This window comes from Leucoraja erinacea, chromosome 1, assembly GCF_028641065.1.
Source record: "Leucoraja erinacea ecotype New England chromosome 1, Leri_hhj_1, whole genome shotgun sequence".
Lineage (NCBI taxonomy): Eukaryota > Metazoa > Chordata > Chondrichthyes > Rajiformes > Rajidae > Leucoraja > Leucoraja erinaceus.
In genome coordinates, this window is record NC_073377.1 from 103267020 (window position 1) to 103294777 (window position 27758).

At 43.6% G+C, this 27758-nt stretch overlaps 1 protein-coding gene across 2 annotated transcripts in view; it reads left to right on the forward strand.

Moving 5' to 3' along the window:
* The window catches only part of prdm5 (PR domain containing 5), a 290483-nt gene that overhangs the window by 204997 nt on the left and 57728 nt on the right, over positions 1–27758 (forward strand). For both annotated transcript variants that reach the window (XM_055640489.1, XM_055640479.1), the window contains one exon: positions 21564–21649. In XM_055640489.1, coding sequence (XP_055496464.1) covers positions 21564–21649 — 86 coding nt within the window. The remainder of the gene's footprint in view (positions 1–21563; positions 21650–27758) is intronic.

Below are 27758 nucleotides of genomic sequence, written 5' to 3' on the forward strand. Positions count from 1 at the left end.
AGGAACAGGATTGTGTGATGTACAATCCTGATAGGATGCTATCAATTGTGTATCTGCAGAGATTGGTAAGAGACATTTGAGACATGCTTGGTTGTATTCTTGCTGATTTCCCATTAAGTAAATTATTTCATAAAGAATACATTGAGGCATTTGGTTGTAGCTGTAAAGTATTTTTTTATTTTATGAAATGTTTTTATATATGTACCCTATCAATATCAAAAATCTTTTGTTCTAAAATTATGGAATAATTCATTGGAAAGTATTGCTAATAAATTAGATAGAATCTATAATGCAGCATTTCTTCTACCCAACACCAGAATAATGCCAGAGTTTAACCACGCACTAAATATCTAGAATGAACAATGTTTAAATTGATGGTGGAGTCTTTTGCATTGCCAATGGTTGCTCCAGTGGGCTTCTTAGAGTCATAAACACTAAGTACAGAATCTGCCCAGTCAGAGTTGAGCATTAAGCACCCGTTTTATTTCAAGAGGGTTTGTATACAAAAACAGGGATGTAATGCTGAGGCACTGTAAGGTGATGGTAACTCCACATTTGGAACATTGTGAGCAGTTTTGGGTACCATATGCCCAGTTTTGGACACCATATTCTTTAGTGGCTGATTGGGAAAGGGGGAGATGCAGCGAGACCTGGGTGTCATGGTTGACCAGTCATTGAAGGTAGGCATGCAGGTGCAGCAGGCAGTAAAGAAAGTGAATGGTATGTTGGCTTTCATAGCAAGAGGATTTGAGTATAGGAGCAGGGAGGTTCTACTGCAGTTGTACAGGGTCTTGGTGAGACCACACCTGGAGTATTGCGTGCAGTTTCTCCAAATCTGAGGAAGGACATTATTGCCATAGAGGGAGTGCAGAGAAGGTTCACCAGACTGATTCCTGGGATGTCAGGACTGTCTTATGAAGAAAGACTGGATAGACTTGGTTTATACTCTCTAGAATTTAGGAGATTGAGAGAGGATCTTATAGAAACTTACAAAATTCTTAAGGGGTTGGACAGGCTAGATGCAGGAAGATTGTTCCCGATGTTGGGGAAGTCCAGGACAAGGGGTCACAGCTTAAGGATAAGGGGGAAATCCTTCAAAACCGAGATGAGGAGAACCTTTTTCACACAGAGAGTGATGAATCTCTGGAACTCTCTGCCACAGAGGGTAGTTGAGGCCAGTTCATTGGCTATATTTAAGAGGGAGTTAGATGTGGCCCTTGTGGCCAAGGGAAGGGGATCAGAGGGTATGGAGAGAAGGCAGGTACGGGATAATGAGTTGGATGATCAGCCATGATCATATTGAATGACGGTGCAGGCTCGAAGGGCCGAATGGCCTACTCCTGCACCTAATTTCTATGTTTCTATGTTTCTATATCTGGGGAAGGATGTGCTGGCTCTGGAGAGTGGGGGATTACAAGAATGATCCCAGGAATGAGTAGATTAACCTAGGATGAACGTTTGTCGGCACTGGGCGTGTACTCGCTGAAGTTTAAAAGAATGAGGGGAGTCCTCATTGAAACGCACAGAATAATGAAAGGCTTGGATAAAGTGGATGTGGAGAGGATGTTTCCACTAGTGGGAGAGTCTAGGACTAGAGGTTATAGCCTCAGAATTGAAGGATGTTCTTTTAGGAACGAGATGAGGAGACATTTCTTTAGTCAGAGGATGGTGAATCTGTGGAATTCTTTGCCACAGAAAGCAGTGGGGACCAAGCCAGTGGATATTTTTAAGGCAGAGATAGATAGATTCTTGCTTAGGACAGGTGTTGGATGTTATGGGGAGAAGGCAGGAGAATGAGGTTAAGAGGGAGAGATATGATTGAATGGCAGAGTAGACTTGATGGGCCGAATGACCTAATTTTACTCTTATCACTTATGACGTTATGACTTTATTTGTGCACCAATCCTATCCTAACCCAATGTATTCTCCCCCACATATGGATTAAATAGCAGAGTCCACAATGGATTAAATAGCAAAAGTGATCAGCAATTATAGAACAATGAAAGAGCTGCCACAACAAAATATATGTTTAATGTTTCTTGATGACCATCTCCCTTAAATTGCAAAGCAGATTAGTTGACCTTTGGCCTTGAGCAGATTCTGTCGATGCTGTAAGTACAATTGTTCTATGCTTCATTATGTGATGGGCGACTGTCCAACTTTGATCTGGTTCTGTTATTCTTCGTAGGGGCATAGTGGATGTTTCATATCCTTATAAATGGTCGTTGTGATGCACAATGAGTAGTCACGTTTCCACAATGTGCTGCCAGTGGTCAGGAAATAACTGAATTAAAGTCAAACCTACCTATAACTTTAGTTGAAGACTTCAAAGCATGTGAGGAGACTTTTGTGTAGGTTGAGACTAGATTGTCCAATTTAGTAACGGCACTAATACCTTGAAATTGGATCAAGTGGTGTTGGTTTCTCAGTGCTCCGCAATCCAAATTCAAATTTCTCTGGAGTAAATTACACCAGTGAACAATTCTGGGTAAAGTTGTGCCAGTTGCAAAATTAGGGTATTTATGACTAACATTTTGTAATTTGCAGCAGTGTTCCGATGTTGACCCAGCAATGGCTGAATGTCATTTATCATGCACAGCAACTTTCAATATTTGTGCCATAAACCGGAACACAAAGCTCCATATATTCTGAGCAAAACCGAGAGCACAGTGCATGACACACACACATTCTCTTTTGTTGCCGCAGTTAGCTCTAAACTAAATTTTGAATGAGTTTTTCAGTGCACCTCAGGCAGCATTTAGTTATACAACTCTTCATGAGATACATTGCAGGGAACTCAAGGGAGGTTCAGTTACCTCTGTGAGTTGTTTCGTAGTAGCACGGCCAAGTAGAGCTGTGCCAGATAGCACCAGTGACTCTGAGTTGATCCTGGCCTCCAGTGCTGTCTGAGTTGAATTTGCCCCTTCTCTCTGTGGCCCTTTGGTGCTACAGGTTCCTCCCCACCTCAAGGTTGTGTGGGAAGGTTACTTGGCTGCGGTAAAATTGATCTAGTGCATAGGCGAGATTATGTTATAGGTGGAGGAGGGGCTGGGGGGGATTTTAGTTTAGCTTAGAGATATAGCGTGGAAACAGGCCCTACGATACCGCACCAACTGGCGATCCCCACACATTAACACTGTCCTACACCCACTAGGGACAGTTTACATTTATTTCAAGCCAAATTACCTACAAACCTGTATGTCTTTGGAGTGTGGGAGGAAACTGAAGGTCTCGGAGAAAACCCCACGCAGGTCACGGGGAGAACGTACAAACTCCATACAGACAGCATCCGTCGTCGGGATCGAACTCAGTCCTCCAGCGCTGTAAGGCAGTAACTCTACCGCTGCGCCATCATGCCACCCTTGATGAAAATGTGATTAGTGTGGAATAGATGTCCATATTGTGCCATGTTTTCTCAGGCTGTATTGACAATTATGTAAAATTCTGAAGGACACCCTTTGGCCACATTCTTGTGCTTGCATTGAACTATCTATAGGTGAAGGTCATCATTGCTTTCAGACTTTTGGCTACTGCTTCATTCCAGGAGACTGCCACTGATTGCTTCATTTGATCACTGATATTTTTTCACTGATGTTTGTAAAATTGCTTCTTATTGCAGCATCTGAGGGGTCAGCAAAGTTCTTTACGCGCAAGGGAAACTTCCATTTTATTTCAGTAAGGAGAAAATGGCACCGAGGGCAGGAGGATTGTACCCATTGTTTACTTTCCATGCAGCCAAAGTTTGACTGCAAATAGGTTACCGTGAATACCTCACATTTACTTATTAACTTCCTCCAGATCTTCATAGATCACATGAAAAGGTCATGCCATGTTTCAGTTAACTTCCATGGTTCCACTATTCTTATGTGTACATTTGCCTTGGTATATGGATTCTGGGGATAAAGGCTTTTGCTTGATACCATGACTTCCTGCATCTGTTCTCTCTCCATCTTCACAAACTTGGTGTAATGCAAGAAGAGGCCACGACAATAGTGGTCGAGAATGCCTTTCGTCCGATGATTTTTTCAATGCGTTTATGAGTCCAAGGATGTATAGTAGTTTTTGCCCAGATGGTGCCCAGTCTGAGTAAAGCCTCGGTTGATCTCAAAAAAAGAAAGGGCTTGTCCCTGGTGGCCTTTCTTCTCAAAGTTGATCTCTTCCCTGTACGGGGACCCGACTTTTTCCCTGTCGGGTCTCCGATGTCGTTGGGCCTAACATCGTGGAGCCGGCGGCGGCCTCCGGCTGGAACCAACCTGAGGGCTCCAGTCACGGAACCTGCTGACCTGCCATCACGGAGCTGGCCGACCTCGGAGCGGGAGGAGCTGTGGTGGCGCACGGCTGCGACCCGACTTCGGAGCTTCGGAGGCTCCGGCCGCAGGCCCGGTGGACAGGAACATCGGGAGCTCGCAGGTCCCCGGTGGCAGACAGCTTTTCGGAGCTCCCGCAACGCAACTTCTCCCGCCGGAATCGCGGGGTTAAATGACTCGGAGCGGGACCTAACATCGCCCGGCGTGGCTTAACGGCGTAAGATCGCCCGGCGTGGGCTTTAACATCGGGAGCCCCAGTTCCCCTTGGCATTGCAGTTGGACTGCTGGACCGCGGGAGAAGAACCAGGGAAGAGATAAGACTTTTGCCTTCCATCACAGTGAGGAGATGTTGGAGATTCACTGTGATGGATGTTTGTATAAATTGTGTTAAGTGTGGGTCATGGTTTTTTTTGTAATGATAAGTGTAGAAAATGCAATTCCGTTCAAACCAAGCTGTTTGAATGACAATAAAAGGCATTCTATTCATTCGATTCTATTCTCTCCAGAAATGCCGCCTGTCCCACAGAGCTACTCAGCATTTTGTGTCTATCTTCAGTTTCATATATTGTCTGTGTTCAGCAGGAGTTTGTGCTGTGATGGTTCCTCTGCCTGGGAGAAGGAGGATCTCCTGTATCCCCTATTTTGCACACCCGATAGACCCTCTCCCTCTTCCATCCCAATAGTCCCTGTCCTGTTCAGCTGGCTGGGCATCAATAGAGAAATATACAACATAAGGGTATGTTTTCATTTGGAGGCTTGTACTCTGTGTGGAGGTCAGAGCAGAAAGAATGTCAGTGGTGATATTTTGATGGGGAGTGCTGCAGGAGACAGTGGATTCTGTGCATTGATGAATAGAGTAGGTGTCACTGCATGATGAATCATTTTTTTAATGGTGTTTCCCCCTGATATCTTCATGTGAGTTCCTCAATGTTGTTTGTGACATTTCACCATAAAGTGGGAATTCATGCTCTTGGAAGGGATACTTTGAGCCATCTCTCAACTTCTTTTGGTGACCCAAGTGGGCCTCCTTGCCCCCAGGTGTGCATTAATTCAAACTAATATATACTTCACATGAGTATTTCTCTGTTTCAGTAAATCCCACCTGCCTGCTGCCCCTCTCTTCTTGGTAGCCGTGGTGTGTGCAGCTGCTGCCCAGCTACTTCGGAAAATCTGCCTTTTAGAGCTGACGCCATTTTCTGATGCACAATGTGGTGGTGGCTGTGATAAATTTAGCTTTGCCCCATTGTGTATTCAAGGGTCACATATTTTGAGTGTACATCTTTTTGGATGGAAACATCCTAAATTGTTTTTGGTCCATTTTATTTGAGAGGTCCTGATTTAGCAGTTGAGCCAATCATGCAAATATGCAATCCAATTTTAAGGCGCAAGTTTTCACCATTCAACATAATAACAGAGAGAGGATTCAGAGCTGAATCTTTCTAAAATCTAACATTAGTTGTGGCTGATTTATATGGCATTTTGACCCTTGCTTAAATGGAATACCTTTCAGTCAAATTTCATTTGATTGCTAGTTAAGATGTAAACTTATGACTGAATATACTCCGCAGTCCACTTATAAAGTTCCCTTCATTCTGCCTGCTGATACCATTGCTGTTATATGCAAGATTGAAAACATGCACCAGAATGGCAATGCCAAAGAGACCAATGTAGGTGCACCCTGACGATGCTTTTGAAATGAATGGATTATCAATGCTAATTGGTCACTTTCATGCCTTGGTGCAAGTTTACAGAGTTATTTCAGTAATTCCTATCACAGACTGGGACTACCTGGTGCTGATTGAAGTTGTGCTTGCGTCCCTCAAGGAGAAGAACTTATTACAGCAAAGGGAAGTTGCTGTGCAGGTTTGGAAAGATTCCCCGAGGCAATGTCAGGAATGACAGAGGAATAAGTGACCCCCATTCCCCAGACACTGCAAACAACTCCAGGAATGCAGCAATGTTCCTCCTGCTTCAGGATTTGTAATCCCTTCAGATCATGAATGAAAGGGCAGTGGGACAAGAGCAGCAGGGGAATCGATGTCAAAAGCAAGCCTCAAGGATCTGGTTGCAATTCTAGGGGGAAAATTAATGACACACACTCAGTCAAGTCTAAGGTACCCGTCAACAATTATTATCCCCACCCAATTGTATAAATACTGCTTCATTGGTTAGTTATGGCAAACTTGATCAATCGCCACTCCTATATCATTCACATCATAGCTCACATACACTGGAAACTATTCAGCTATGGAGAGGCATATTTGCAGATATGTTGCCATAGATTCTGACACCTTCCTCTTCCTTTCCAAGAGAAGATGGCCTGTAGCTGCTGACAGCAACAAACGACTAAAGGGAACTCCACTGTGCTTGGTAGCTAAATGTTCTGATGTGAAGTGTTCTGAGAATGGGATTGAATAGCGGAGCCTGTAGGCAGCAGCTGAGCTGGTCAACCACTGAGATTGGTGATGTACTCATATGTATTCCTCCTTCTTACATCCTTCACACATTCCACATCCATTATTCCACTATCTGACTATCTGCAAGATGGGGCTGAGTTAAGCATGTCCTTTTATTTGCCCCTTAGATGTGCTTTATTAGCACACAAAATTGCACCTGTCCAGACTGTGACTGAGGTAGTGAAGAAAGCAGCAGTTCTGACTGGATATATCACCTTTTCCTTTTCTCTAGATATGCTGCTGGATCCGTTTAGTTACTCCAGCATTTTGTGTCTAACCCCTTTACTCCATCTGTGAGCTTAAAAGCTGTACTGTGAGCAACAGAGTTATTGAGTATGTTCAAGGCTGATGTTTTTGATCTCTAGGAATGCAAAGGTATGGAGAATATGTATGAAAATGGATGCCAAATATTAGATCAACCCTGACCTTATTAAATGGCAAGGTAGCTTTAAGGGTCCATACTTTAGAGATGGGATCAGTGAATGGTGAGTCACCAGACATGAGGGCCCACCTCCCAAAAGGTTAGATCTCACTGAAATTACTTTGAAGAGAATTACAGTGGAGTAACCTTGAGAACAAGGCTGGTGGACATGCACATTGAAATGTTTTGGACATTGTCAAGCCTGCCTGAATGTCTATGTGAAATGTCCAGGAGTATCTGGTTGTCCCACTGTAATCACTCATGACTTTGGGTGAAGCCTTTCTTTTACATTGCGAGGAGGTGGCCATCTTTGGGCCAATATTTGTGAGCTCGACCATTGTGCAGCGTACAACAGGTGGACAGTGCAGCTGGTTTCATTGCACATGTCACCCATTCCATGAGTGCTGGAAGCAAGGATCTCTGGAATTTCCAGGCATCCTGCTGCCTTCCTAACCAGAATGATCATAAGATCATGTGATAGGAGCAGAATTAGGCCGTTCGGAATATCAAGTCTTCTCCACCATTCAATCATAACTGATCTATCTTCCCCTCCTAACCCCATTCTCCTGCCTTCTCTCCATAACCTCTGACACCTGTACTAATCAAGAATCTATCTCTGCCTTAAATATATCCACTGACTTGGCCTCCACAGCCTTCTGTGGCAAGAATTCCACAGATTCACCACCCTCAGATTAAATGAATTACTCCTCGTCTCCTTCCTAAAAGAACGTGACATTCAATGTTCAGAAACCTACATTCAATGAGGTCTGTGGTGGCACAGACTCAACAGCTTGTCATCCCACAGATTATAAGGATGACTGAACTACCTCTCCAAGAGAATGTCAGTGATTTTGTGGAAAGTCGATCTTCTGTTCTGTGGTACAATGACCACACTCATGAAGGTAGTCAAAAGTGCTGGTGAAACACAGGGGTGCAGTTTCAAGAGTCAAGAGAGAGAGTCAATTTAATTGTCATTTGGACCCCTGGAGGTCCAAACGAAATGCCGTTTCTGCAGCCATACATTACACACAAATAGACCCCAGACACAACATAATTACATTTTACATAAACATCCATCACACAGCTGTGATGGAAGGCCAAAAAAACTTCTCTCTCCACTGCACTCCCCCCCCCCCCCGATGTCAGAGTCAAAGTCAAAGCCCCCGGCTGGCGATGGCGATTGTCCCGCGGCCATTAAAGCCACGCCGGGTGGTGCGAGGTCGCACACCGGGTCTTGGTGTTGGAGCCCCCGGTGGGCGCTCGCAAAGTCCCACGGCCGTTCCAGCCGCGCGGGGCAGTGGTGTCAGGCCCCGCTCCAGGAGCTCTTCAACCCCGCAACACGGGCGGGAGAAGTCGCCGTTGCAGGAGCCCCGAAAAGCGGTCTCCCTCCAGGGACCCGCGGGCTCCCGGTGCCGGCGTCCGCAGACCCACAGTAGCAGCCTCCGACTCAGCAGCAGCAGCGGCATCGGCAGCAGCGGCATCGGCAGCAGCAGCAGCAGCAGCAGCAGCAGCGCTCCTCCACCGCTCCACCCGCTCCGGTCTCGGCCAGCCCCGCGACGGTGAGGTGAGTCGGCACCAGAGTCCCCGGCTTCTTCCTGTTGGAGGCCGCTCCTCGTTGCGGCCCCAACGACAACGGAAACCCGACGAGAAAAGGTCGGGTCTTCAGTGCAGGGACTCCAGCACTTTTGTCTACCTTCGATTTTCCAGCATCTGCAGTTCCTTCCTTGACATTGCAGTTCCCACGTATTGGCCTCACAATGCCTTCACCATTACCTGTCAGCTGCTAACTCAGACTGTGCCACCACGTGACAGCCGTACAAAGTCAAGTTAACTATGTTCATCGTGATTCTGAACTGTTTGAAATCATCCTTTGTTGCTTTCAGAGGGGCCTCTACTGCAAATGAGTTGCCATTCACCACCTTGGCTACAGTAACTGTGGAATTACCATTTTAGTGCTTGCAGCAAAATTAAGCCATTTGGAAGACATGGTAAATTACCGAATAGTGAAAGTCCTGGATAGAGTGGGTTTGGAGAGGATGTTTCCGCTAGTGGGAGAGTAGGACCAGAGCCCATAGACTCGGAATAAAACAACGTACCTTTAGAAAGGAGATAAGGAGGAAATGCTTTAGTCAGAGGGTGATGAGTCTGTGGAACTCATCGCCACAGAAGGTTGTGGAGGCCAAGTCCATGGATATTTTTAAGATGGAGATTGATAGATTCTTGATTAGTTTGGTTGTCAGGGACTATGTGGAGAAGGTAGGAGAATGGGATTGAGAGAGAGAAAAAGATCAACCATGATTGCATGGCTGTGTAGATATGATGGGCCGAATGGCCTAATTCTGCTCCTAGAACTTACAGTATAAACTTATGACAGGCAGCATGGATCTATGCAAGTGTGATTAGTCAATGATTGCAGTAATTCGATTTAGTTGGATGTAAGTTGGTTTGTTTTTTTAAATATAATTTAACTTTAGAGATGCAGAGTGGAAACAGGCCCTTCGCAAGTCCGCGCAAGTCAGCGATCACCCCGTGCACTAACACTATCTTACACACGAGGGACAATTTACAATTTACAGAAGCTAATGAACCTACAAATCTGTATGTTTTTGGAATGTGGGAGGAAACCGGAGCATTCAGAGGAAACCCACGTAGTCACAGGGAGAACGTATACATTCCGTACTGACAGCACCCCTGGTCGGGATCGAACCTGGGTCTCTGGCAATTTTTGTGCACAACCTGACATTGAGTTGATCATCTACTGAGGAATCATGATGTTGTTCCCACCAGGATTGTCTGCTTTATTTTAATCACTCATGAAGTATGGATGCAACTCTAAAGTCATCTGTTCTCCTGAATGTGGCCTTGAACTGGTGCCTTGGCTCTGGTGAAGAAGCACCATGTCATTATGCAGACAGCTCTAAATCTGTGACACAGTGGTCAGATAGAAGTGGAATTATAAGATTCAAGTTCCAAAAAAGTTCTGTGTGCTGGGGCCTTATTGTGGGTGACTGCTGCACTCTTCTTTGATTACTGGTAGAAGTTGACCTTTATATTGCTGGGTATTTTACCATCGTCCATTTTGTAGACTGTACATATGCAGCTGCATTGTATGCAGTCTAGCTCTCCCTGCTCCTTTAAGAAGTCTCCAGTCCAGACAAATCCCTGTTTGTACACTGCCTGCAGTTCTCTTTTCAAAACTACAGAGACGCTTTCCTCTCACTTTGATTGGAAACTCCATTGTGTTGCAAAACACTGGTGCATTGCAAAACACTGACGCGTTGCAAGCTGCAAAATGCGGTATAGACCAGCTGGCAAAGTAACCCTGTGGCTCAGATGATCTGGCCACAACCTAAACTTCCACAGCAGAGCAGCCCAAGCTAAAGTGCTACCTGTTGTAGGTGGAAAACCGCATTGCTTGTAAATCACTAGCCTTTGTACGCATTACTCTTTGGATGGTTAAGACAGAAACATTGCTGTTTGATGATTTCTCCAACAATCATCACACAGTAACACCACACTCGTCAATGTATAGGTCTTTTTGACAAGAACCTTTCTCCTTCTTCTCCTTTGGACCAGGCATGAAGGTCATGCCTTCAGCACCACTCCTATTCATGGTCAAGCTGGAGCCCCAGTGGGATTACAACTACAGGGCACATTTTCTTAGTGGTGAGGAACTACAGATGATCACACTCCATCAATGTCACACCACAGGCTGGATGACAATGGCGATTAGCTAGGTAGAGGGTTTAGAACTTGTATAGTTATGCACACTTCACTGGGTTACAGAGCTAAAAGCCAGCAATTCTGTTCAAACAGTCAGCCTTTCAGTGGAAATTTTGGGCCTATGATATGGGGAAAAACGTGGAATAACGAAATTTTAAAATATTCTGCAAACCATTAATTCATGGAGCTATACAGCATGAAAGAGGTAATCTTTGCACTGCTGACCAAGTTTGCATACTGGGCTAGTTACGTTTCGCTGCATTTTGTCCACAGCCATCAAAGCCCTTCCTATCCACATATCTGTCTAAATGTAATTTAAAAGTCAGAATTGTATCTTGTTCTACAGCTTCCCCAGGCAACTCATTCCAGATACAAATACCCCTTTGAGTGAAATTGTTACCCCTGAAGTCCATCTTAAATCTCTCCCCTCTCATCTTAATCCTCTTTCTTCGAGTTTTAAAATCCTCTCTGTTTATTTTATCTGTGCCCCACGTGAACTTCTACTCCTCAAAAGGTCATCACTCAATGACCTGCACTCCAAAGAAAATAATCCCAGCCTATCCAACCGCCCCCCACCCAATGAATCAAGCCCACAAGCCCAGATAACATTCTGGTAAATATCTTCTGCCCTCATGACATCCTTCGTATGAGATATATGCTATGTTTGGGTGACCAGAACAGCACTCAATTTACCAATGACTAGTACAGCTGTATCATGATTGGTTTTATGTTCATAGACTTAGAAATTTGCAGCATATAAAGAATCCAACGTACAAGCCAGTCTAAAATAGACTTTAATTTAAACTAACATCCCATTTTCTGCAACATAGGTCTGCGGTTTACAACCCTTCACATGTCCATTTGGCTACATTTATATGTGGTTTGGGCTAATGCCGCCACCAATCCTTCAGGTAATGATTCCAGATCACTAATTGAGTGAAACAAAAAAACGTCCTTAATTCCCCTTCAATGTTTCCTCACAACATCATACTAATGATTTTTGTCTTGATATCTGGTCTACAAAGTCACTGTTTAGTTGATATTAAAGAGAAATCTCCTTATTAGTAGTCTTAGCAAAGGCATGTGAATTTTGAATAGATGAGTAATACAAGTGAGTTTTAACTAAGGATAAGAAATTCAGTTCAATGGTCTCCTGTGCCGGACTTTTTACATTCTTAAATCCTCCTGTCAACCTTGCTCACAAAGGACATATGCACCAATTGCATTTTCCAATGATGATATATATATATATAAGATGAATGAACACAATATTTACTCATGTTGGATTTACCCAACTGATTGTGTGAGGAATTGAAGTGTCACCAGTGAAGGTGGGTTCTAGCTGGGAACTTTCATAGTCATACAGCATGGAAACAGATCCTGCTGCCTGATTCATCCATCCAAGCTAACCGGGATGGCCATCTAAGCTAATCCTGTTTTTCTGCATTGATCCCATATCTTTCTTTTCATTTCCCACCCGTACCTGTCTAATGCTTTTTAAAGCTGCTCTGTTCCATATACTCTTCTCAGTGGGTGGAACCACCCCCCGCACCCGCTCCTCCCATGCTATGATCACCCACCAATCCCCACAATCACTAAAACCTTGTTCCCTCCCTGAAGTCCTATCTGTGTCGTGAAGTCTCTCTAGCTGTCCAATCAGGTGAGAAAACTTGCCCCTCAAATCTCCTTTAAATTACCTCCTTTCATCTATGTCTCTCGTATAGGACTTTCCTACATTGGAAAAAAGACAGACTATATACCCTATCTATGCCCCTCATAAGGTAATAAACCTCTAAAAAGGTCACCCGTCACCCTCCTGCACTACAGTGGAAACAATCTTAGCCTTTAGCTGTTACTAAAACTCTCAGTTATAACTCAGGCTGAAGATTGCATTGCAAGGCTATTGGGTGGAATTTTGTTGTTTGATTGCACAGCCAGGGAGAATTTATGTCACAGGCAGGATTTCAGGGGGATGTTCAATGATTGGGGATATTGACAGATGACCATGGAATGGGAGGAGTTAGGTCAGTGTGTAGTTCTAGCCACTGAGATGTGAAGCAGACTTTCTAAGGAAGTTAATGGGAAGCATTCTTAATTTCTATCGCCTGGAAGTAAAACTGAAAAATAGTTGTTCATTGAAGCAATCATCAGCAGAATATAGTCATGCAACCTGATTAAAATACTTAAATAAGTATCTTGCCTATGGTGCACGGAGTAGCCAAACCCTGTTCTGTCAACGTTACAAGCAGAGTTGGATTCAGCTTTGAGAATATTTGTGTTTTTAAATCACACGTCTCCGAAATGAGTTAACTGCTGGAGTTAAAATTATCCTCATATTCTGTTTCACATGATCAGTCCACCTGATAGGCACTGTGTTTTTTTTCTGATCCCAGATATATTATTACATGTATGTGAACTGTTAATTTTATTTAGGATTTCAACTTTGAGTGGTGTCCCAACCATAAAATAAGAGACAATATGGGGAAAGAGAATTAGTGCTGCCACTGCTGTAAGGACAGACATATACGTTGATAGATCCCTCCTAAATAGAGTTTTGGCCCCTTCCACAATTAACTGGCCCATTTAAAAAAGGATCCATCCACTAAGTACACATGGTTTATATTTCCTGTACCAGCATGGATTCCCTTATACTTAATCATTTTGAAATCCATATGCCTTTCTTTAGGTCAACACTTACTTTACCTGGTGGGTTTGAATCCTATAAATCTTATCTATTCCAATTATCTGGCCACATCTTGGTGCCATCAGCACTTTTTGTAATATTATAAGCGTGTCCCTCAATATAAGTTGTGAAAAGTATACCCGGCAGGAGGTCTAGAGCAAATTGTGGTTGAGTTTTATGTGGCACTTTGTCATGTTGAAATATCCAAAAACACTTGAATATTTTTTGGAATATACTGACTGCAGTTACATAGGTGGAGCTTTGTAAGGACACTTTGTTTATACTTTCTGTTCCCCTATTTTGCCAGTTTCCTCTTCATCGCTTATAATCTAGACTCTTTTTCAGATACTATTCCATTGGTGTCCCTTACCAGCTGCTACCTTGACCAAATGGTCATTATTTTTGTGTGAGCGTTGAACAGGTTATTCAAAGCCCACTCTGTCTTCCTGTGCCTTTAGAGCATTGAAAATTCCAACAAGAATGAACAGATTTGGGCGTGTAGGGCAATATTAGGTGAGGGGGGCAAGATTTTATATAACCCGAGGGGCACCCTATTCACTCAGTGAATGGTGGGTATATGGAATGAGCTGCCAGAGGAGGCAAGTACTATAACAACATGTAAAAGACACTTGACAAGTATATGGATACAAACGTTTTGTACAAGTATTTAGGCTACACACAGGCAAATGGGACTAGCTTAGATGGGGCATGGTCAGCATGGATGAGTTGGGCCAAAGGGCCTCTTTCCCTGCTGTATAACTCTATGAGATCATTAAAAAGATAAACCCTACCTGATTTTCATTCTTTATTCTCGTGTGCTGAGGCCATGTACTCTGCCTGTTACTACTCTAACTGACAAATGCTAACTCAGGGAGATAACTCAGGATAACTCAGGATAATATCCTATAAGGATATTATCCTATAAGGATATTATGAGTATTCTGAACCACTGGCTTTAGACGAATCAACTATTCCATAATTGATACCCACTCTGCAGTCCTTTGGTCCAGTTTCAATACTTATGGAACCACTAATAATATGAAATGGCGTCTTGGCCTTTTCTTTTCTTATTTCCTTGAGGATTGTAAGGTGTATGCCATCTGGCTCTTCAGCTGATAAACATTTATTTGCTTGAGTTCCTTCACAACACGTGCTCTGCTGACCTCTACAGATGTTGTCGATTCTAAAATCAGCTTTGCTGAATCTGGAATTTGTCTAAGGTCTTATGAAGACTGATGTGAAGAATTCATTTAGCACATCAGCTATTTCCTAATGCCCTATAATATTTCCATTCAATTAACCCACGAAAGAAACTATTTGGTCTTTGACATGTACTTTTATCGATCACTTTCCAGAAATAGGCTTTTGTTGCTCTCCATGTTTCTCCATCTCACTAGCCTTGTTTCTTGGCATACTTCTTGTTACCTATTATATGATATTTATGTGGCTCTTAGTTTTTGTCTATATTTGATCGCATTTTGCAAAATAATTATTAATTTACTGGATTTTTAAAAAACATTCTGGCCAACAGTACCCAGGCCCTGTTCTCCATTTCTCATAGGCATATGCATTACATCACTTCATGAACTGAGCACATTAAACAGCAATCAGTACCACACAGATCCTTTATATTGTTTTCTTCTGAGTCATTATATCTGTCTATATCTTGTTCTGTTGCCCCTAATCTTGTTCTTTCTCATATCACTTTTAATTCCCTTGCCATGTAAGTTGAAAAAAAAAAACAGCTTGGCTTTATTAACAACAGCAGAGAAGAAAGTAAGATTTTAGCTGATGACTTTCAGTCATGCTGCTTATTTTGTTTGATATATTGCCTTGAAGCGGGTACGTCTTTATTGTGCATACATATATGGAATTTAGCATGGTGGGTTATCTTTCTGCAGAATACATAAACAAAGCTTGCGTGAGACAGATGAAAAAAGCAATGTTATGTGCCATCATTTTGAATTGCTATGCTGCTTATTATGTTTTAGATGAGTAAATGCAGAGAATCTAAAGGGATTGAAGTATTGAAGGATGCTTTATGTTGGGTTCTTGCACATTACTAAAGCTCTATTTAAATTTATTCATGAGTTAATGAAACCGGGAATAACAGTGAAGACGACATTTTAAACAATTCTGTTCATGAAAAAGTTGTCAGTATTCAGTGAGATGCAGGTGCAGCTGTGTACATTGAAACTATTTTACAAACTTGACACTTTAATATTCTGTGGAATACATTAATGAATTTGTGGTTTCTGCTCTTTTAATGATTTCAATACTCATGTTTCCATGGTAATGAAGTATGCCACCACTTCAGGGCTCATGGTGAATTGTATTTAAATCCTACTACATCATCTCTATTGGTCAAGTTTGATATTTCAAACTACTGATTAATTACAGCTGAGAACCAACAGCAGTTGGGCGAATAATTTGATCTCCACCACGCCATAATTACCAGAAAAACGCATTTGGTGCTGAATAGATTTTTCCAATGCAAAACACTTTGTGCCATTTTAGCTGAAATAGAAGATGTTCTGAAATCCACACAATTGAAGACAAATATTATGGCATTTTATTTCCAATGAAAGGTGATCAAGCCAAAAATATTTGATGGCTTGGTACATCAGGGAATTATTATAACATCTCACAAATTGGCCATCATCAGAACTGGGAGAGTTGGAAATCAACAAGTAGACAATAGACAATAGGTGCAGGAGTAGGCCATTTGGCCCTTCGAGCCAGCACCGCCATTCAATGTGATCATAGCTGATTGCTGATCATCCCCAATCAGTACCCCATTCCTGCCTTCTCGCCATATCGCCTGACTCCGCTATTTTTAAGAGCCCTATTTAGCTCTCTCTTGAAAGCATCCACAGAACATGCCTCCACCGCCCTCTGAGGCAGAGAATTCCACAGACTCACCACTCCCTGTGAGAAAAACTGTTTCCTCATCTCCGTTCTAAATGGCTTACTCCTTATTCTTAAACTGTGGCCCCTGGTTCTGGACTCCCCTAACATCAGGAACATGTTTACTGCCTCTAGCGTGTGCAAGCCCTTAACAATCTTATATGTTTCAATGAGATCCCATCTCATCCTTCTAAACTCCAGAGTGTACAAGCCCAGCTGCTCCATTCTCTCAGCATATGACAGTCCCTCCATCCCGGGAATTAACCATTAACCATGCACCTATGCTGCACTCCCTCAATAGCAAGAATGTCCTTCCTCAAATTAGGGGACCAAAACTGCACACAATACTCCAGGTGTGGTCTCACGAGGGCTCTGTACAACTGCAGAAGGACCTCTTTGCTCCTATATTCGATTCCTCTTGTTATAAAGGCCAACATGCCATTCGCTTTCTTCACTGCCTGCTGTACCTGCATGCTTATTTTCATAGACTGATGTACAAGGACCCCCAGATTCCATTGTACTTCCCCTTTTCCCTACTGGACACCATTTAGATAGTAATCTGCCTTCCTGTTTTTGCTACCAAAGTGGATAACCTCACATTTATCCACATTAAACTTCATCTGCCATGCATCTACCGACTCCCCCAACCTGTCCAAGTCACCTGCATTCTCATAGCATCCTCCTCACAGTTCACACTGCCACCCAGCTTTGTGTCATCTGCAAATTTGCTAATGTTACTTTGAAACCCTTCATTTAAATCATTAATATATATTGTAAATAGCTGCGGTCCCAGCACCGAGCCTTGTGGTACCCCACTAGTCACAGCCTGCCATTCTGAAAGGGACACGTCACAAAGAAAACCTACTTTTGGTTTTCAGTTTCTATTTATTTTTTAAACAATATTAGCTCACCACTTATCCAGTTAAATATGTGACAATACAATAAACCGGGTAACTGCTGACCTTTTAGCCTGACATAGGTAGTAGAAAAAAAGGTGAAATCCATTATCATGAAAGTAGTAACCACGCATTTTGGACATGGATTTATGGAAAAGAAATCGTATTTGGCAAAGCAGTTCAAGTTTGTTTTGGTTGTAATGAATGGAATAAATAAGGAGGAACCAGTGAATGCAATATATTGGAGAAGAACTTCAATAAAGGTGCTGCACCAGAGGTTATTAAACAAACTTAGAATATTTGGAATTGATGGCTACAGACTGGCTTGGTTTGGTCTTCATCCCAGTGCACTGACAGAAAACAAAGTAATAATGAATAGTTCATATTTAGATCAGGAAGGTAACTAATAGGGTGCAGTGGATGTCACAGTTTTCATAATCTATATGAACAATTTCTTTGTGGGGAGTTAATGTAAATATGTTCACATTTGCTAAATTAAATTGGCTGGCAGAAGATTATGGAAACACTGCTGGCCAATCAGCACTTTTGGAAAGAGTAAAAGAGTTAGCATTTCAGCTCAAACAGCTTTCATCAGAACTAGGAAAGCAAGAAAACAAGTTAGTATTAAATTGTGGAGAGGGTGTGGGACGAGTGGGTAGGACAAAGGGAATGACTGATAGGAAGGCAACAATGTTACTGAGATGATTTTGCTGTTTAGTGAGATTGCAGGTTGATAAGGGAACTTGAAGGAGACAGTATATGCAAAGGAACAGGTCAAAGCTGTGATATTCATCAGACCTGCTGCTGAGAACTGAGAGCAAAGGAGAATAACGCAAATGCTGAGTAAATCTGGCAGTGCCCAAGCAGATTACAGATGGTTAACGATGGTTGGCAGTGTGAATTGAAGGGAGGATGCAGAGAGGCTTCAAGGAACTAAGTAAATAGGTGAGACATAACAGACACAATGTGGAATATGTAAAGCCATCCACGTGGAAGATTAATAAGAAAACAGAATACTTTTAAATGGTGGGAAATCACAAATGGTTAGTGTTCAGAGCCCTGGGTGACATTTGGAGTGAAAGTAAACATGCAAATGCAGCATTTAAAAGAGTAATCTGTATGTTGGACTTTACTGCAAGATGAGTTGAGGTCAAGAATATATTTTTTTGAGGAGTTGATATAGGTGATCAACGAGGGTAGGGTGGCGGATTTTAGTAAGGCATTCCTGCACTCACCTAAAAAGTCACCTAAGTGGGACAGGCCCTTAAGAGGCTTTTAGATAGGTCCATGGATATGCAGGGAGTCGAGGAATATGGATCCGTTGCCAGCAGAGGAGATTATTTTAACTTGGTATCTTGTCGGCATGTTAATTGTGAGTTGAAGGGCCTGTTCCTGTGCCGTTCCATTCAATGTTTTATATACAGCAATTAGTCCTGGTAAAATCCTCCCTGGAATATTGTATATAAATCTGGTCTCTACATGTACGGAAGGGTTTACTTGCAAAATTGGAAGCCCATCAGTTTGCTTCTTGGATGAGAAGTTTTGTGGTATGATGATTAAATAAACTAGCTAGAGTTATACCTACAGAAACATGGAACTCCAGATGCTGGTTTACAAAAACAACACAAGGTGCTGAAGTAACTCAATAGGTCAGGCAGCATTTCTGGAAAGCATGGGTTGGTGACGTTTTGGGTTTTCAGACTATTCTTGTATTGTTTACAAGAATGAGAGGTGATCCGACTGAAATATATAACATTCATATATAGAATAGATGCTTGGAAGATACCACTTAGAACCAATTTCAAAATAATTGGTTGGCCATTTTCGACTTGTTTGGATAGAATTTCTGCACACATATGGAAACTGTAAACCTATGTAATTCTATAATCAAGAGGGCTGATGAGGGCTGAGTATGTTCAAGGCAGATATCAACAATTTTTGGGATCTTGAGCAAATCAAGGTATAGTTCAGTTTAGTTTATTGTCACATGTACTGAGGTACAGTGAAAAGCTTTTTGTTGTGGGCTCACCAGCCAGAGGAAAGACAAAACATGATTTCGCCAAACACCTCCGCTCCGTCTGCACTAACCAACCTGACCTCCCGGTGGCTCAACATTTCGACTCCCCCTCCCATTCATATCCGACCTCTCTGTCCTGGGCCTCCTCCACGGCCAGAGTGAGCAACACCGGAAATTGGAGGAACAGCACCACATATTCCGCTTGGGGAGTCTGCATCCTGGTGGCATGAACATTGAATTCTCACAATTCTGTTAACCCTTGCTGTCTCCTCCCCTCCTACCTCAGCCCTCGGGCTCCTCCTCCTCCTTTTTCCTTTCTTCTCCCAGCCTCCCCCCAGCCTCCCCCCAGCCTCTATCAGTCTGAAGAAGGGTTTTGGCCCGAAACGTTGCCTATCTCCTTCGTTCCATAGATGCTGCTGCACCCGCTGAGTTTCTCCAGCATTTTTGTGTAGCTTCGATTTTCCAGCATCTGCAGTTCCTTCTTAAATAACATGATTACAATCAATCCATACGCAGTGTACAGATACATAATAAGGATTTAGTACAAGGTAAAGCCAGTATAGATAAAAGTCGATCAAAGATAGTCCGATAGTAGTTCAGGATAAGGGTTAGTGCTGAGGTAAATCATCAGCTATGGTCTGATCCAATGGCTGGGTCGGCACAAGAGGCTGACTGACTTACCCTTGCGTCTGTTTCCTATTTTCTTAAGCATTGGAAAACCTCTTGTTTCAGGGGTGATGTTTTTGTTTTCTTTGTATGTTATTTTTGTATACATTGATTGCATTCAATATTTGTTCAGTGTCTTTTTCACCTTGACGTCGGTGGGGGCCCTGCAATGGCGACAGCCCTGTCAGCAGCGCGTTAGTTTTTTCAACTTTTTAATTTTTTTTTAGTATGTTTTAAAGTATGTTTTTAATGGTTCTTTGTGTGTTTTGTGGGAGGTGGTGTGGGGGGGGGGGGGGGGGGGGGGGGGGAGGGGGGGGGTGAGGGGGAAAACCGTTTCGGTCGCCTCCTCCATGGAGAGGCAACTTTTTCCGGGTTGCTTCCCCGTGGCCTAACAGCAAGGATCGGCGCGGCCTTTCCCGGAGACGCGGCCGGGGCTTCAGCGGCGGGCGCAGCGTGGACTCTCGGCGTGGAGCAGGCGAGCCCTTGCTGGAGGGGAGCGCTCCGTTTCGCTGGCCCGCGGCAGCCGGCAGCCTGAAGCCGCGGTCTGCACAGCTCCAGCTGGCGCGGCGTCTACAGCCCGGGATCACTCGTGGGGGACCCGGGGGAAGAAGAAGCCATCACTGCCGACCCGCGGCTAAATTCTACCACGGGCGCGGTGGCGACTTACCATCACCCCTGGAGGGGAGCTTCGACAGCCGGCCCTGCGGTCTGCGGTGCTTCTGGCTGCGGCACGGCGGGAACTTTAAACTTTAAATGTTCGACCGCCGGCCTGCGGCCTACACCAACTTAAAGCCGCGGTCTCCGGTGGGGAAGAACCGATCCTGGATTTACCTGGACTTGTACCTTGTCCTTTTACCATCTGGACTCCCGCAGCAACGGCTGCGGAGGGTTGAAGTCCCGACCACGGGTGAAAATGGAGGAGGACTGGCCAAATTGTGTGCCTTACACCACAGTGATGAATGCTGTGGTGGATGTTTATGTTAAATTTTTATTGTGTTCTGTGTGTGTTCTATATAATTGTACCGCTGCTGACATATTCATTTCACTTGCACTTATGTGCAATGTGACAAATAAACCGTATTGTATTGTACGTTAAACAGTCAAATTCCATTTCTGATATTGAAGCATGTGACATCGTCGTCCACAGAACAGCAAACATTCAATGTGGAAAGCTGTCAGAGTTCATTTAAGCCATTAAAGCCTTCTATGTTTTTTTTAGAAAGAGATGTATGTGTGGAGTGTGGAGTGTTAGCACAGATCAAACAGATCAGAATGGAATTTGATCCAGCATTCAAGTGACTGAGAGAAAACTTCCTTTATGCAAGGTTTACTCAATGCTCTGATCTGCTTGTTTGATCAAAAATAAAGATAATCTAGAGGAGAAAGTCCTCGACTGGCCTCACTGCTTTCCCTTGATGTGCTTAACCAGTCCTCTCACTCTGTAGTCTATTATCTGATTTAATGATGATTATCTCTCTTGTTTGCAGGTGAGCGCCCGTACCAATGTCCCTACTGTGACAAAGCTTTCAGCAAGAATGATGGATTAAAAATGCACATTAGAACACACACGCGGGTAAGAGGAGGTTATCCTTTCTTGTTCCTTCCTTCTCACTAACAAAAGTAACTGCTGCCACATTGATTACAGTGAAGGTTAACATTTGTGAACTGAAACTATGCATTTAATAGTAAGATTAAATGAGAATTTACCAGTTCGAAGTTTGATCGTTATTTTATGAGGAGTACGTTGAGGGAATACGTGAAGAACCCCGCCAGGACGCATGCGTGTCATTCTTCAAAGCAGCGGTGTGAAATCACAGATAACTATAATGACTTCAACATAGTAAGATTAGAGAAGAAGATACCAGTTGAGTATATGATCAAGGGTGGGAGTGGAGGGCACGTATTCCCTCAACGTACTCCTCATAAAATAACGATCAAACTTCGAACTGGTAAGTTCTCATTTAGTCTTACTATTTTACTTTGGAGTCGCGTGAGTGACTACGTGAAGATTTTAAAGCTGTGATTTAATGTCGTGGAAACGAGTCCGTCCATGCATCACATCTGCCTTGATGATTATGGGAAGAATAGTGTTAACATTATTAGACATGAATTCGACGTTGAAATCAACGATAAATTTATTAACGCCAAATTATAGCCCCTATTCATGGGGTAAAATTATATTACAGAACTTAAAATTGTTTCTGCAAATGTTCCAGGTTTAATTGCTGGTTTGTGATAAAATCGTTGGAAAGTTTTCCCCGTTGACCATCCTGCTGTCTTGAGGATTTGGTCCATCGGAACACCCAACTGCATAGCTGCCGAAGTAGCTGCAGCCCTGGTGGAGTGAGATTTAAAAATGTTAGTATCCACTCCAGCCTTTATTAGAACCTGTTTCAGCCATCTCGAGATGGTCTGGACTGTCACTTTTTTGTGTGGTTGTTTGTGGCTGATTAAAAGTGCCATTTCTTTGCATCTGATGATTTTTGTATACTCCATATATAATAGTAAGTGTCTCACTATACAGAGACGATCATCTGTCGGGTAGGCCCTAAATTCTATTTTAAGGCCTGCTGACCCTTGTCTGTTCTACTTGACTAATTCATTGATGTGAAAAGTTAAGTTTCCAGATGAAGAAGTCATGTTGTCCAGTCTTAATTTATGTAGCGACTGTACCCTTTGTGCCGTGACCAAGGCCATCAGCATGACTGTTTTCAGTGTCAGTTTTTGTAGGGACAGAGCTGTAGCTGGAGACCAGTTCCTTAGCATGGTTAGTACAATGCTCACATCCCATATTTGGGAGTACCTGGTTCTCGGGGGATTGACATTAAAAATTCCCCTCATGAGTTTAGTTACCAGGGGGTGTGGCCCAACAGAATGCCGCTCTGTTCCTTGCCATAGGTATGTTGACAGAGCACTTCTGGCGCGGTTGATGGCACTATAACTGAGCCCCTCATCGTAATGGAGGCCTGCCAGGAATTCCAGAACAGATGGGATGTTCCTTGATCTGTGGTTGATGTTGTTGTTGTGACAGTACATTTCCCATTTCCTGATGTACACCAGGTACTGTTTTTCGGTGGACTGTCTGTGGGCCGCTGAAATAATGTCCACCGTTCGGTTCGTCAGTCCCAGATGCAGTAGAGGTGCTTTTAAATTCCACAAATTAATACGTTCATATGGTTATGACATGGGTGGCTTTCCCTTGTTACGGGATGAACTAGTAAATTTGGTCTATGCCGGATGGTGATGCATGGTTCTAATACCATGTTGAGTATCACAGGGAACCATGGTTAAGTAGGCCAATCAGGTACTACCAAAATACCAGACGCAGAATCTTGCTGTATTTTCCTTAATACCCGACTGATGAGGCAGAATGCATAAATAAACAATCTCCCCCAATGCAGCGAAAGTGCATCTGTCACCGCTGCCCCAGGGTCTAGTTCCCATGAAACATAGTTTGATAACTGGTGATTAAGCCTGGATGCGAATAGATCAATATCTGGTGTTCCATACTGTGCTGCAATATCAGCAAATACTTTTTTATCCAACATCCATTCGGTGTTTTCATTAAATTTGCGTGACCTGGTGTCTGCCATTAAACTTAGTTTACCTGGTAGGTAGGTAGCTGATATCCAAATATTTTTCTGGATGCACCATTGCCAAATTGTGTTGGCCAGATTGTCACATGATAGAAACATAGAAAACATAGAAATTAGGTGCAGGAGTAGGCCATTCGGCCCTTCGAGCCTGCACCGCCATTCAATATGATCATGGCTGATCATCCATCTCAGTATCCCGTACCTGCCTTCTCTCCATACCCTCTGATCCCCTTGGCCACAAGGGCCACATTTAACCCTCTTAAATATAGCCAATGAACTGGCCTCAACTACCCTCTGTGGCAGAGAGTTCCAGAGATTCACCACTCTCTGTGTGAAAAAAGTTCTCCTCATCTCGGTTTAAAAGGATTTCCCCCTTATCCTTAAGCTGTGACCCCTTGTCCTGGACTTCCCCAACATCAGGAACAATCTTCCTGCATCTAGCCTGTCCAACCCCTTAAGAATTTTGTAAGTTTCTATAAGATCCCCTCTCAATCTCCTAAATTCTAGAGAGTACAAACCAAGTCTATCCAGTCTCTCTTCATAAGACAGTCCTGACATCCCAGGAATCAGTCTGGTGAACCTTCTCTGCACTCCCTCTATGGCAATAATGTCCTTCCTCAGATTTGGAGACCAAAACTGCTCGCAATACTCCAGGTGTGGTCTCACCAAGACCCTGTACAACTGCAGTAGAACCTCCCTGCTCCTATACTCAAATCCTCTTGCTATGAAAGCCAACATACCATTCGCTTTCTTTACTGCCTGCTGCACCTGCATGCCTGCCTTCAATGACTGGTGTACCATGACACCCAGGTCTCGCTGCATCTCCCCCTTTCCCAATCGGCCACCATTTAGATAATAATCTGCTTTCCCGTTTTTGCCACCAAAATGGATAACCTCACATTTATCCACATTATACTGCATCTGCCAAACATTTGCCCACTCACCCAGCCTATCCAAGTCACCTTGCAGTCTCCTAGCATCCTTCTCACACCTAACTGCCCCCCAGCTTAGTGTCATCCGCAAACTTGGAGATATTGCCTTCAATTCCCTCATCCAGATCATTAATATATATTGTAAATAGCTGGGGTCCCAGTACTGAGCCTTGCGGTACCCCCACTAGTCACTGCCTGCCATTGTGAAAAGGACCCGTTTACTCCTACTCTTTGCTTCCTGTTTGCCAGCCAGTTCTCTATCCACATCAATACTGAACCCCCAATGCCATTTGCTTTAAGTTTGTATACTAATCTCTTATGTGGGACCTTGTCGAAAGCTTTCTGGAAGTCCAGATACACCACATCCACTGGTTCTTCCCCTATCCACGCTACTAGTTACATCCTCGAAAAATTCTATAAGATTCGTCAGACATGATTTACCTTTCGTAAATCCATGCTGACTTTGTCCAATGATTTCACCACTTTCCAAATGTGCTGCTATCCAATCTTTAATAACTGACTCTAGCAGTTTCCCCACTACCAATGTTAGACTAACTGGTCTGTAATTCCCCGTTTTCTCTCTCCCTCCCTTCTTAAAAAGTGGGGTTACGTTTGCTACCCGCCAATCCTGTGGAACTACTCCAGAATCTAAAGAGTTTTGAAAGATTATTACTAATGCATGCCACTATTTCTGGAGCTACTTCCTTAAGTACTCTGGGATGCAGCCTATCTGGCCCTGGGGATTTATCGGCCTTTAATCCATTCAATTTACCCAACACCACTTCCCGACTAACCTGGATTTCACTCAATTCCTCCACCTCCTTTGACCCGCGGGCCCCTGCTATTTCCGGCAGATCATTTATGTCTTCCTTAGTGAAGACGGAACCAAAGTAGTTATTCAATTGGTCCGCCATATCCTGGTTCCCCATGATCAACTCACCTGTTTCTGACTGCAAGGGACCTACATTTGTTTTAACTAATCTCTTTCTTTTCACATATCTATAAAAACTTTTGCAGTCAGTTTTTATGTTCCATGCCAGTTTTCTTTCATAATCCATTTTTCCTTTCCTAATTAAGCCCTTCGTCCTCCTCTGCTGGTCTCTGAATTTCTCCCAGTCCTCCGGTATGCTGCTTTTTCTGGCTAGTTTGTACGCATCATCCTTTGCTTTGATACTATCCCTGATTTCCCTTGTTATCCATGGATGCACTACCTTCCCTGATTTATTCTTTTGCCAAACTGGGATGAACAATTTTTGTAGTTCATCCATGCAGTCTTTAAATGCCTTCCATTGCATATCCACCGTCAACCCTTTTAGAATTAATTGCCAGTCAATCTTGGCCAATTCACGTTTCATACCCTCAAAGTTACCTTTCTTTAAGTTCAGAACCATTGTTTCTGAATTAACAATGTCACTCTCCATCCTAATGAAGAACTCAACCATATTATGGTCACTCTTGCCCAAGGGGCCTCGCACAACAAGATTGCTAACTAACCCTTCCTCATTACTCAATACCCAGTCTAAAATAGCCAGCTCTCTCGTTGGTTCCTCTAAATGTTGATTTAGATAACTATCCCGCATACATTCCAAGAAATCCTCTTCCTCAGCACTCCTGCCTGTTTGATTCACCCAATCTATATGTAAATTGAAGTCACCCATTATAACTGCTCTGCCTTTGTCGCAAGCATTTCTAATTTCCTGTTTGATACTATCTCCAACTTCACTACTACTGTTAGGTGGCCTGTACACAACACCCACCAGCGTTTTTTTGCCCCTTATTGTTTCGCAGCTCTACCCATACCGATTCCACATCCTCCAAACTAATGTCCTTCCTTTCCATTGCGGTAATCTCCTCTCTAACCAGCAACACTACCCCCCCTCCTTTTCCTTTCTCTCTATCCCTCCTGAATATTGAATATCCCTGGATGTTCAGCTCCCAGCCTTGGTCACCCTGGAGCCATGTCTCCGTGATCCCAACTATATCATAATCATTAATGGCTATCTGCACGTTCAACTCATCCACCTTATTACGAATACTCCTTGCATTGAGACACAAAGCCTTCAGGCTTGTTTTTACAACGCTCTTACCCCTTATACAATTATGTTGAAAAGTGGCCCTTTTTGATTTTTGCCCTGGTTTTGTCTGCCTGCCACTTTTACTTTTCACCTTGCTACCTATTGCTTCTACCTTCATTTTACACCCCCCTGCCCCTCTGCTCTTGTACCCATCCCCCTGCCACATTAGTTTAAATCCTCCCCGACAGCACTAGCAAACACTCCCCCAAGGACATTGGTTCCATTCCAGCCCAGGTGCAGACCGTCCTGTTTGTACTGGTCCCACCTCCCCCAGAACTGGTTCCAATGCCCTAAAAATTTGAATCCCTCCCCCTTGCACCATTTTTCAAGCCACGTATTCATCTGCAATATCCTCCTATTTCTGCTCTGACTGGCCCGTGGTACTGGTAGTAATCCAGAGATTATTACCTTTGAGGTCCTACTTTTAAGATTATCTCCTAGCTCCCTAAATTCATCCTGTAGGACCTCATCCCTTTTTTTACCTATATCGTTGGTGCCAATATGCACCACGACAACTGGCTGTTCACCCTCCCCCTCCAGAATGTTCTGCAGCCGTTCAGTGACATCCCTGACCCTTGCACCAGGGAGGCAACATACCATCCTGGAGTCTCTTTTGCGGCCGCAGAAACGCCTATCTATTCCCCTGACAATTGAATCCCCTATTACTATTGCCCTTCCACTCTTTTTCCCCCCCTCATGTGCCGCAGAGTCACCCATGGTGCCATGAACTTGGCTGCTGCTGCATTCCCCTGATGAGCAATCTCCCTCAACAGTTTCCAAAATGGTATACCTGTTTAGGAGGGAGATGACCGCAGGGGACTCCTGCACTACCTGCCTACTGCTTTGCTGACTATTGGCCACCCGTTCCCCTTTCTGTCATCTTACCTTTTACCTGCGGTGTGACCAACTCACTGTACGTGCTGTCCACGACTTTCTCAGCGTCGTGGATGCTCCAGTATGAACCCAGCCGCAGTTCCAATCATTCAATGCGGTCTGCCAGGAGCTGCAGCTGGACACACTTCCTGCAAACGTTGTCACCAGGGACACCGACCATATCCCTGATCTCCCACATGTTGCAG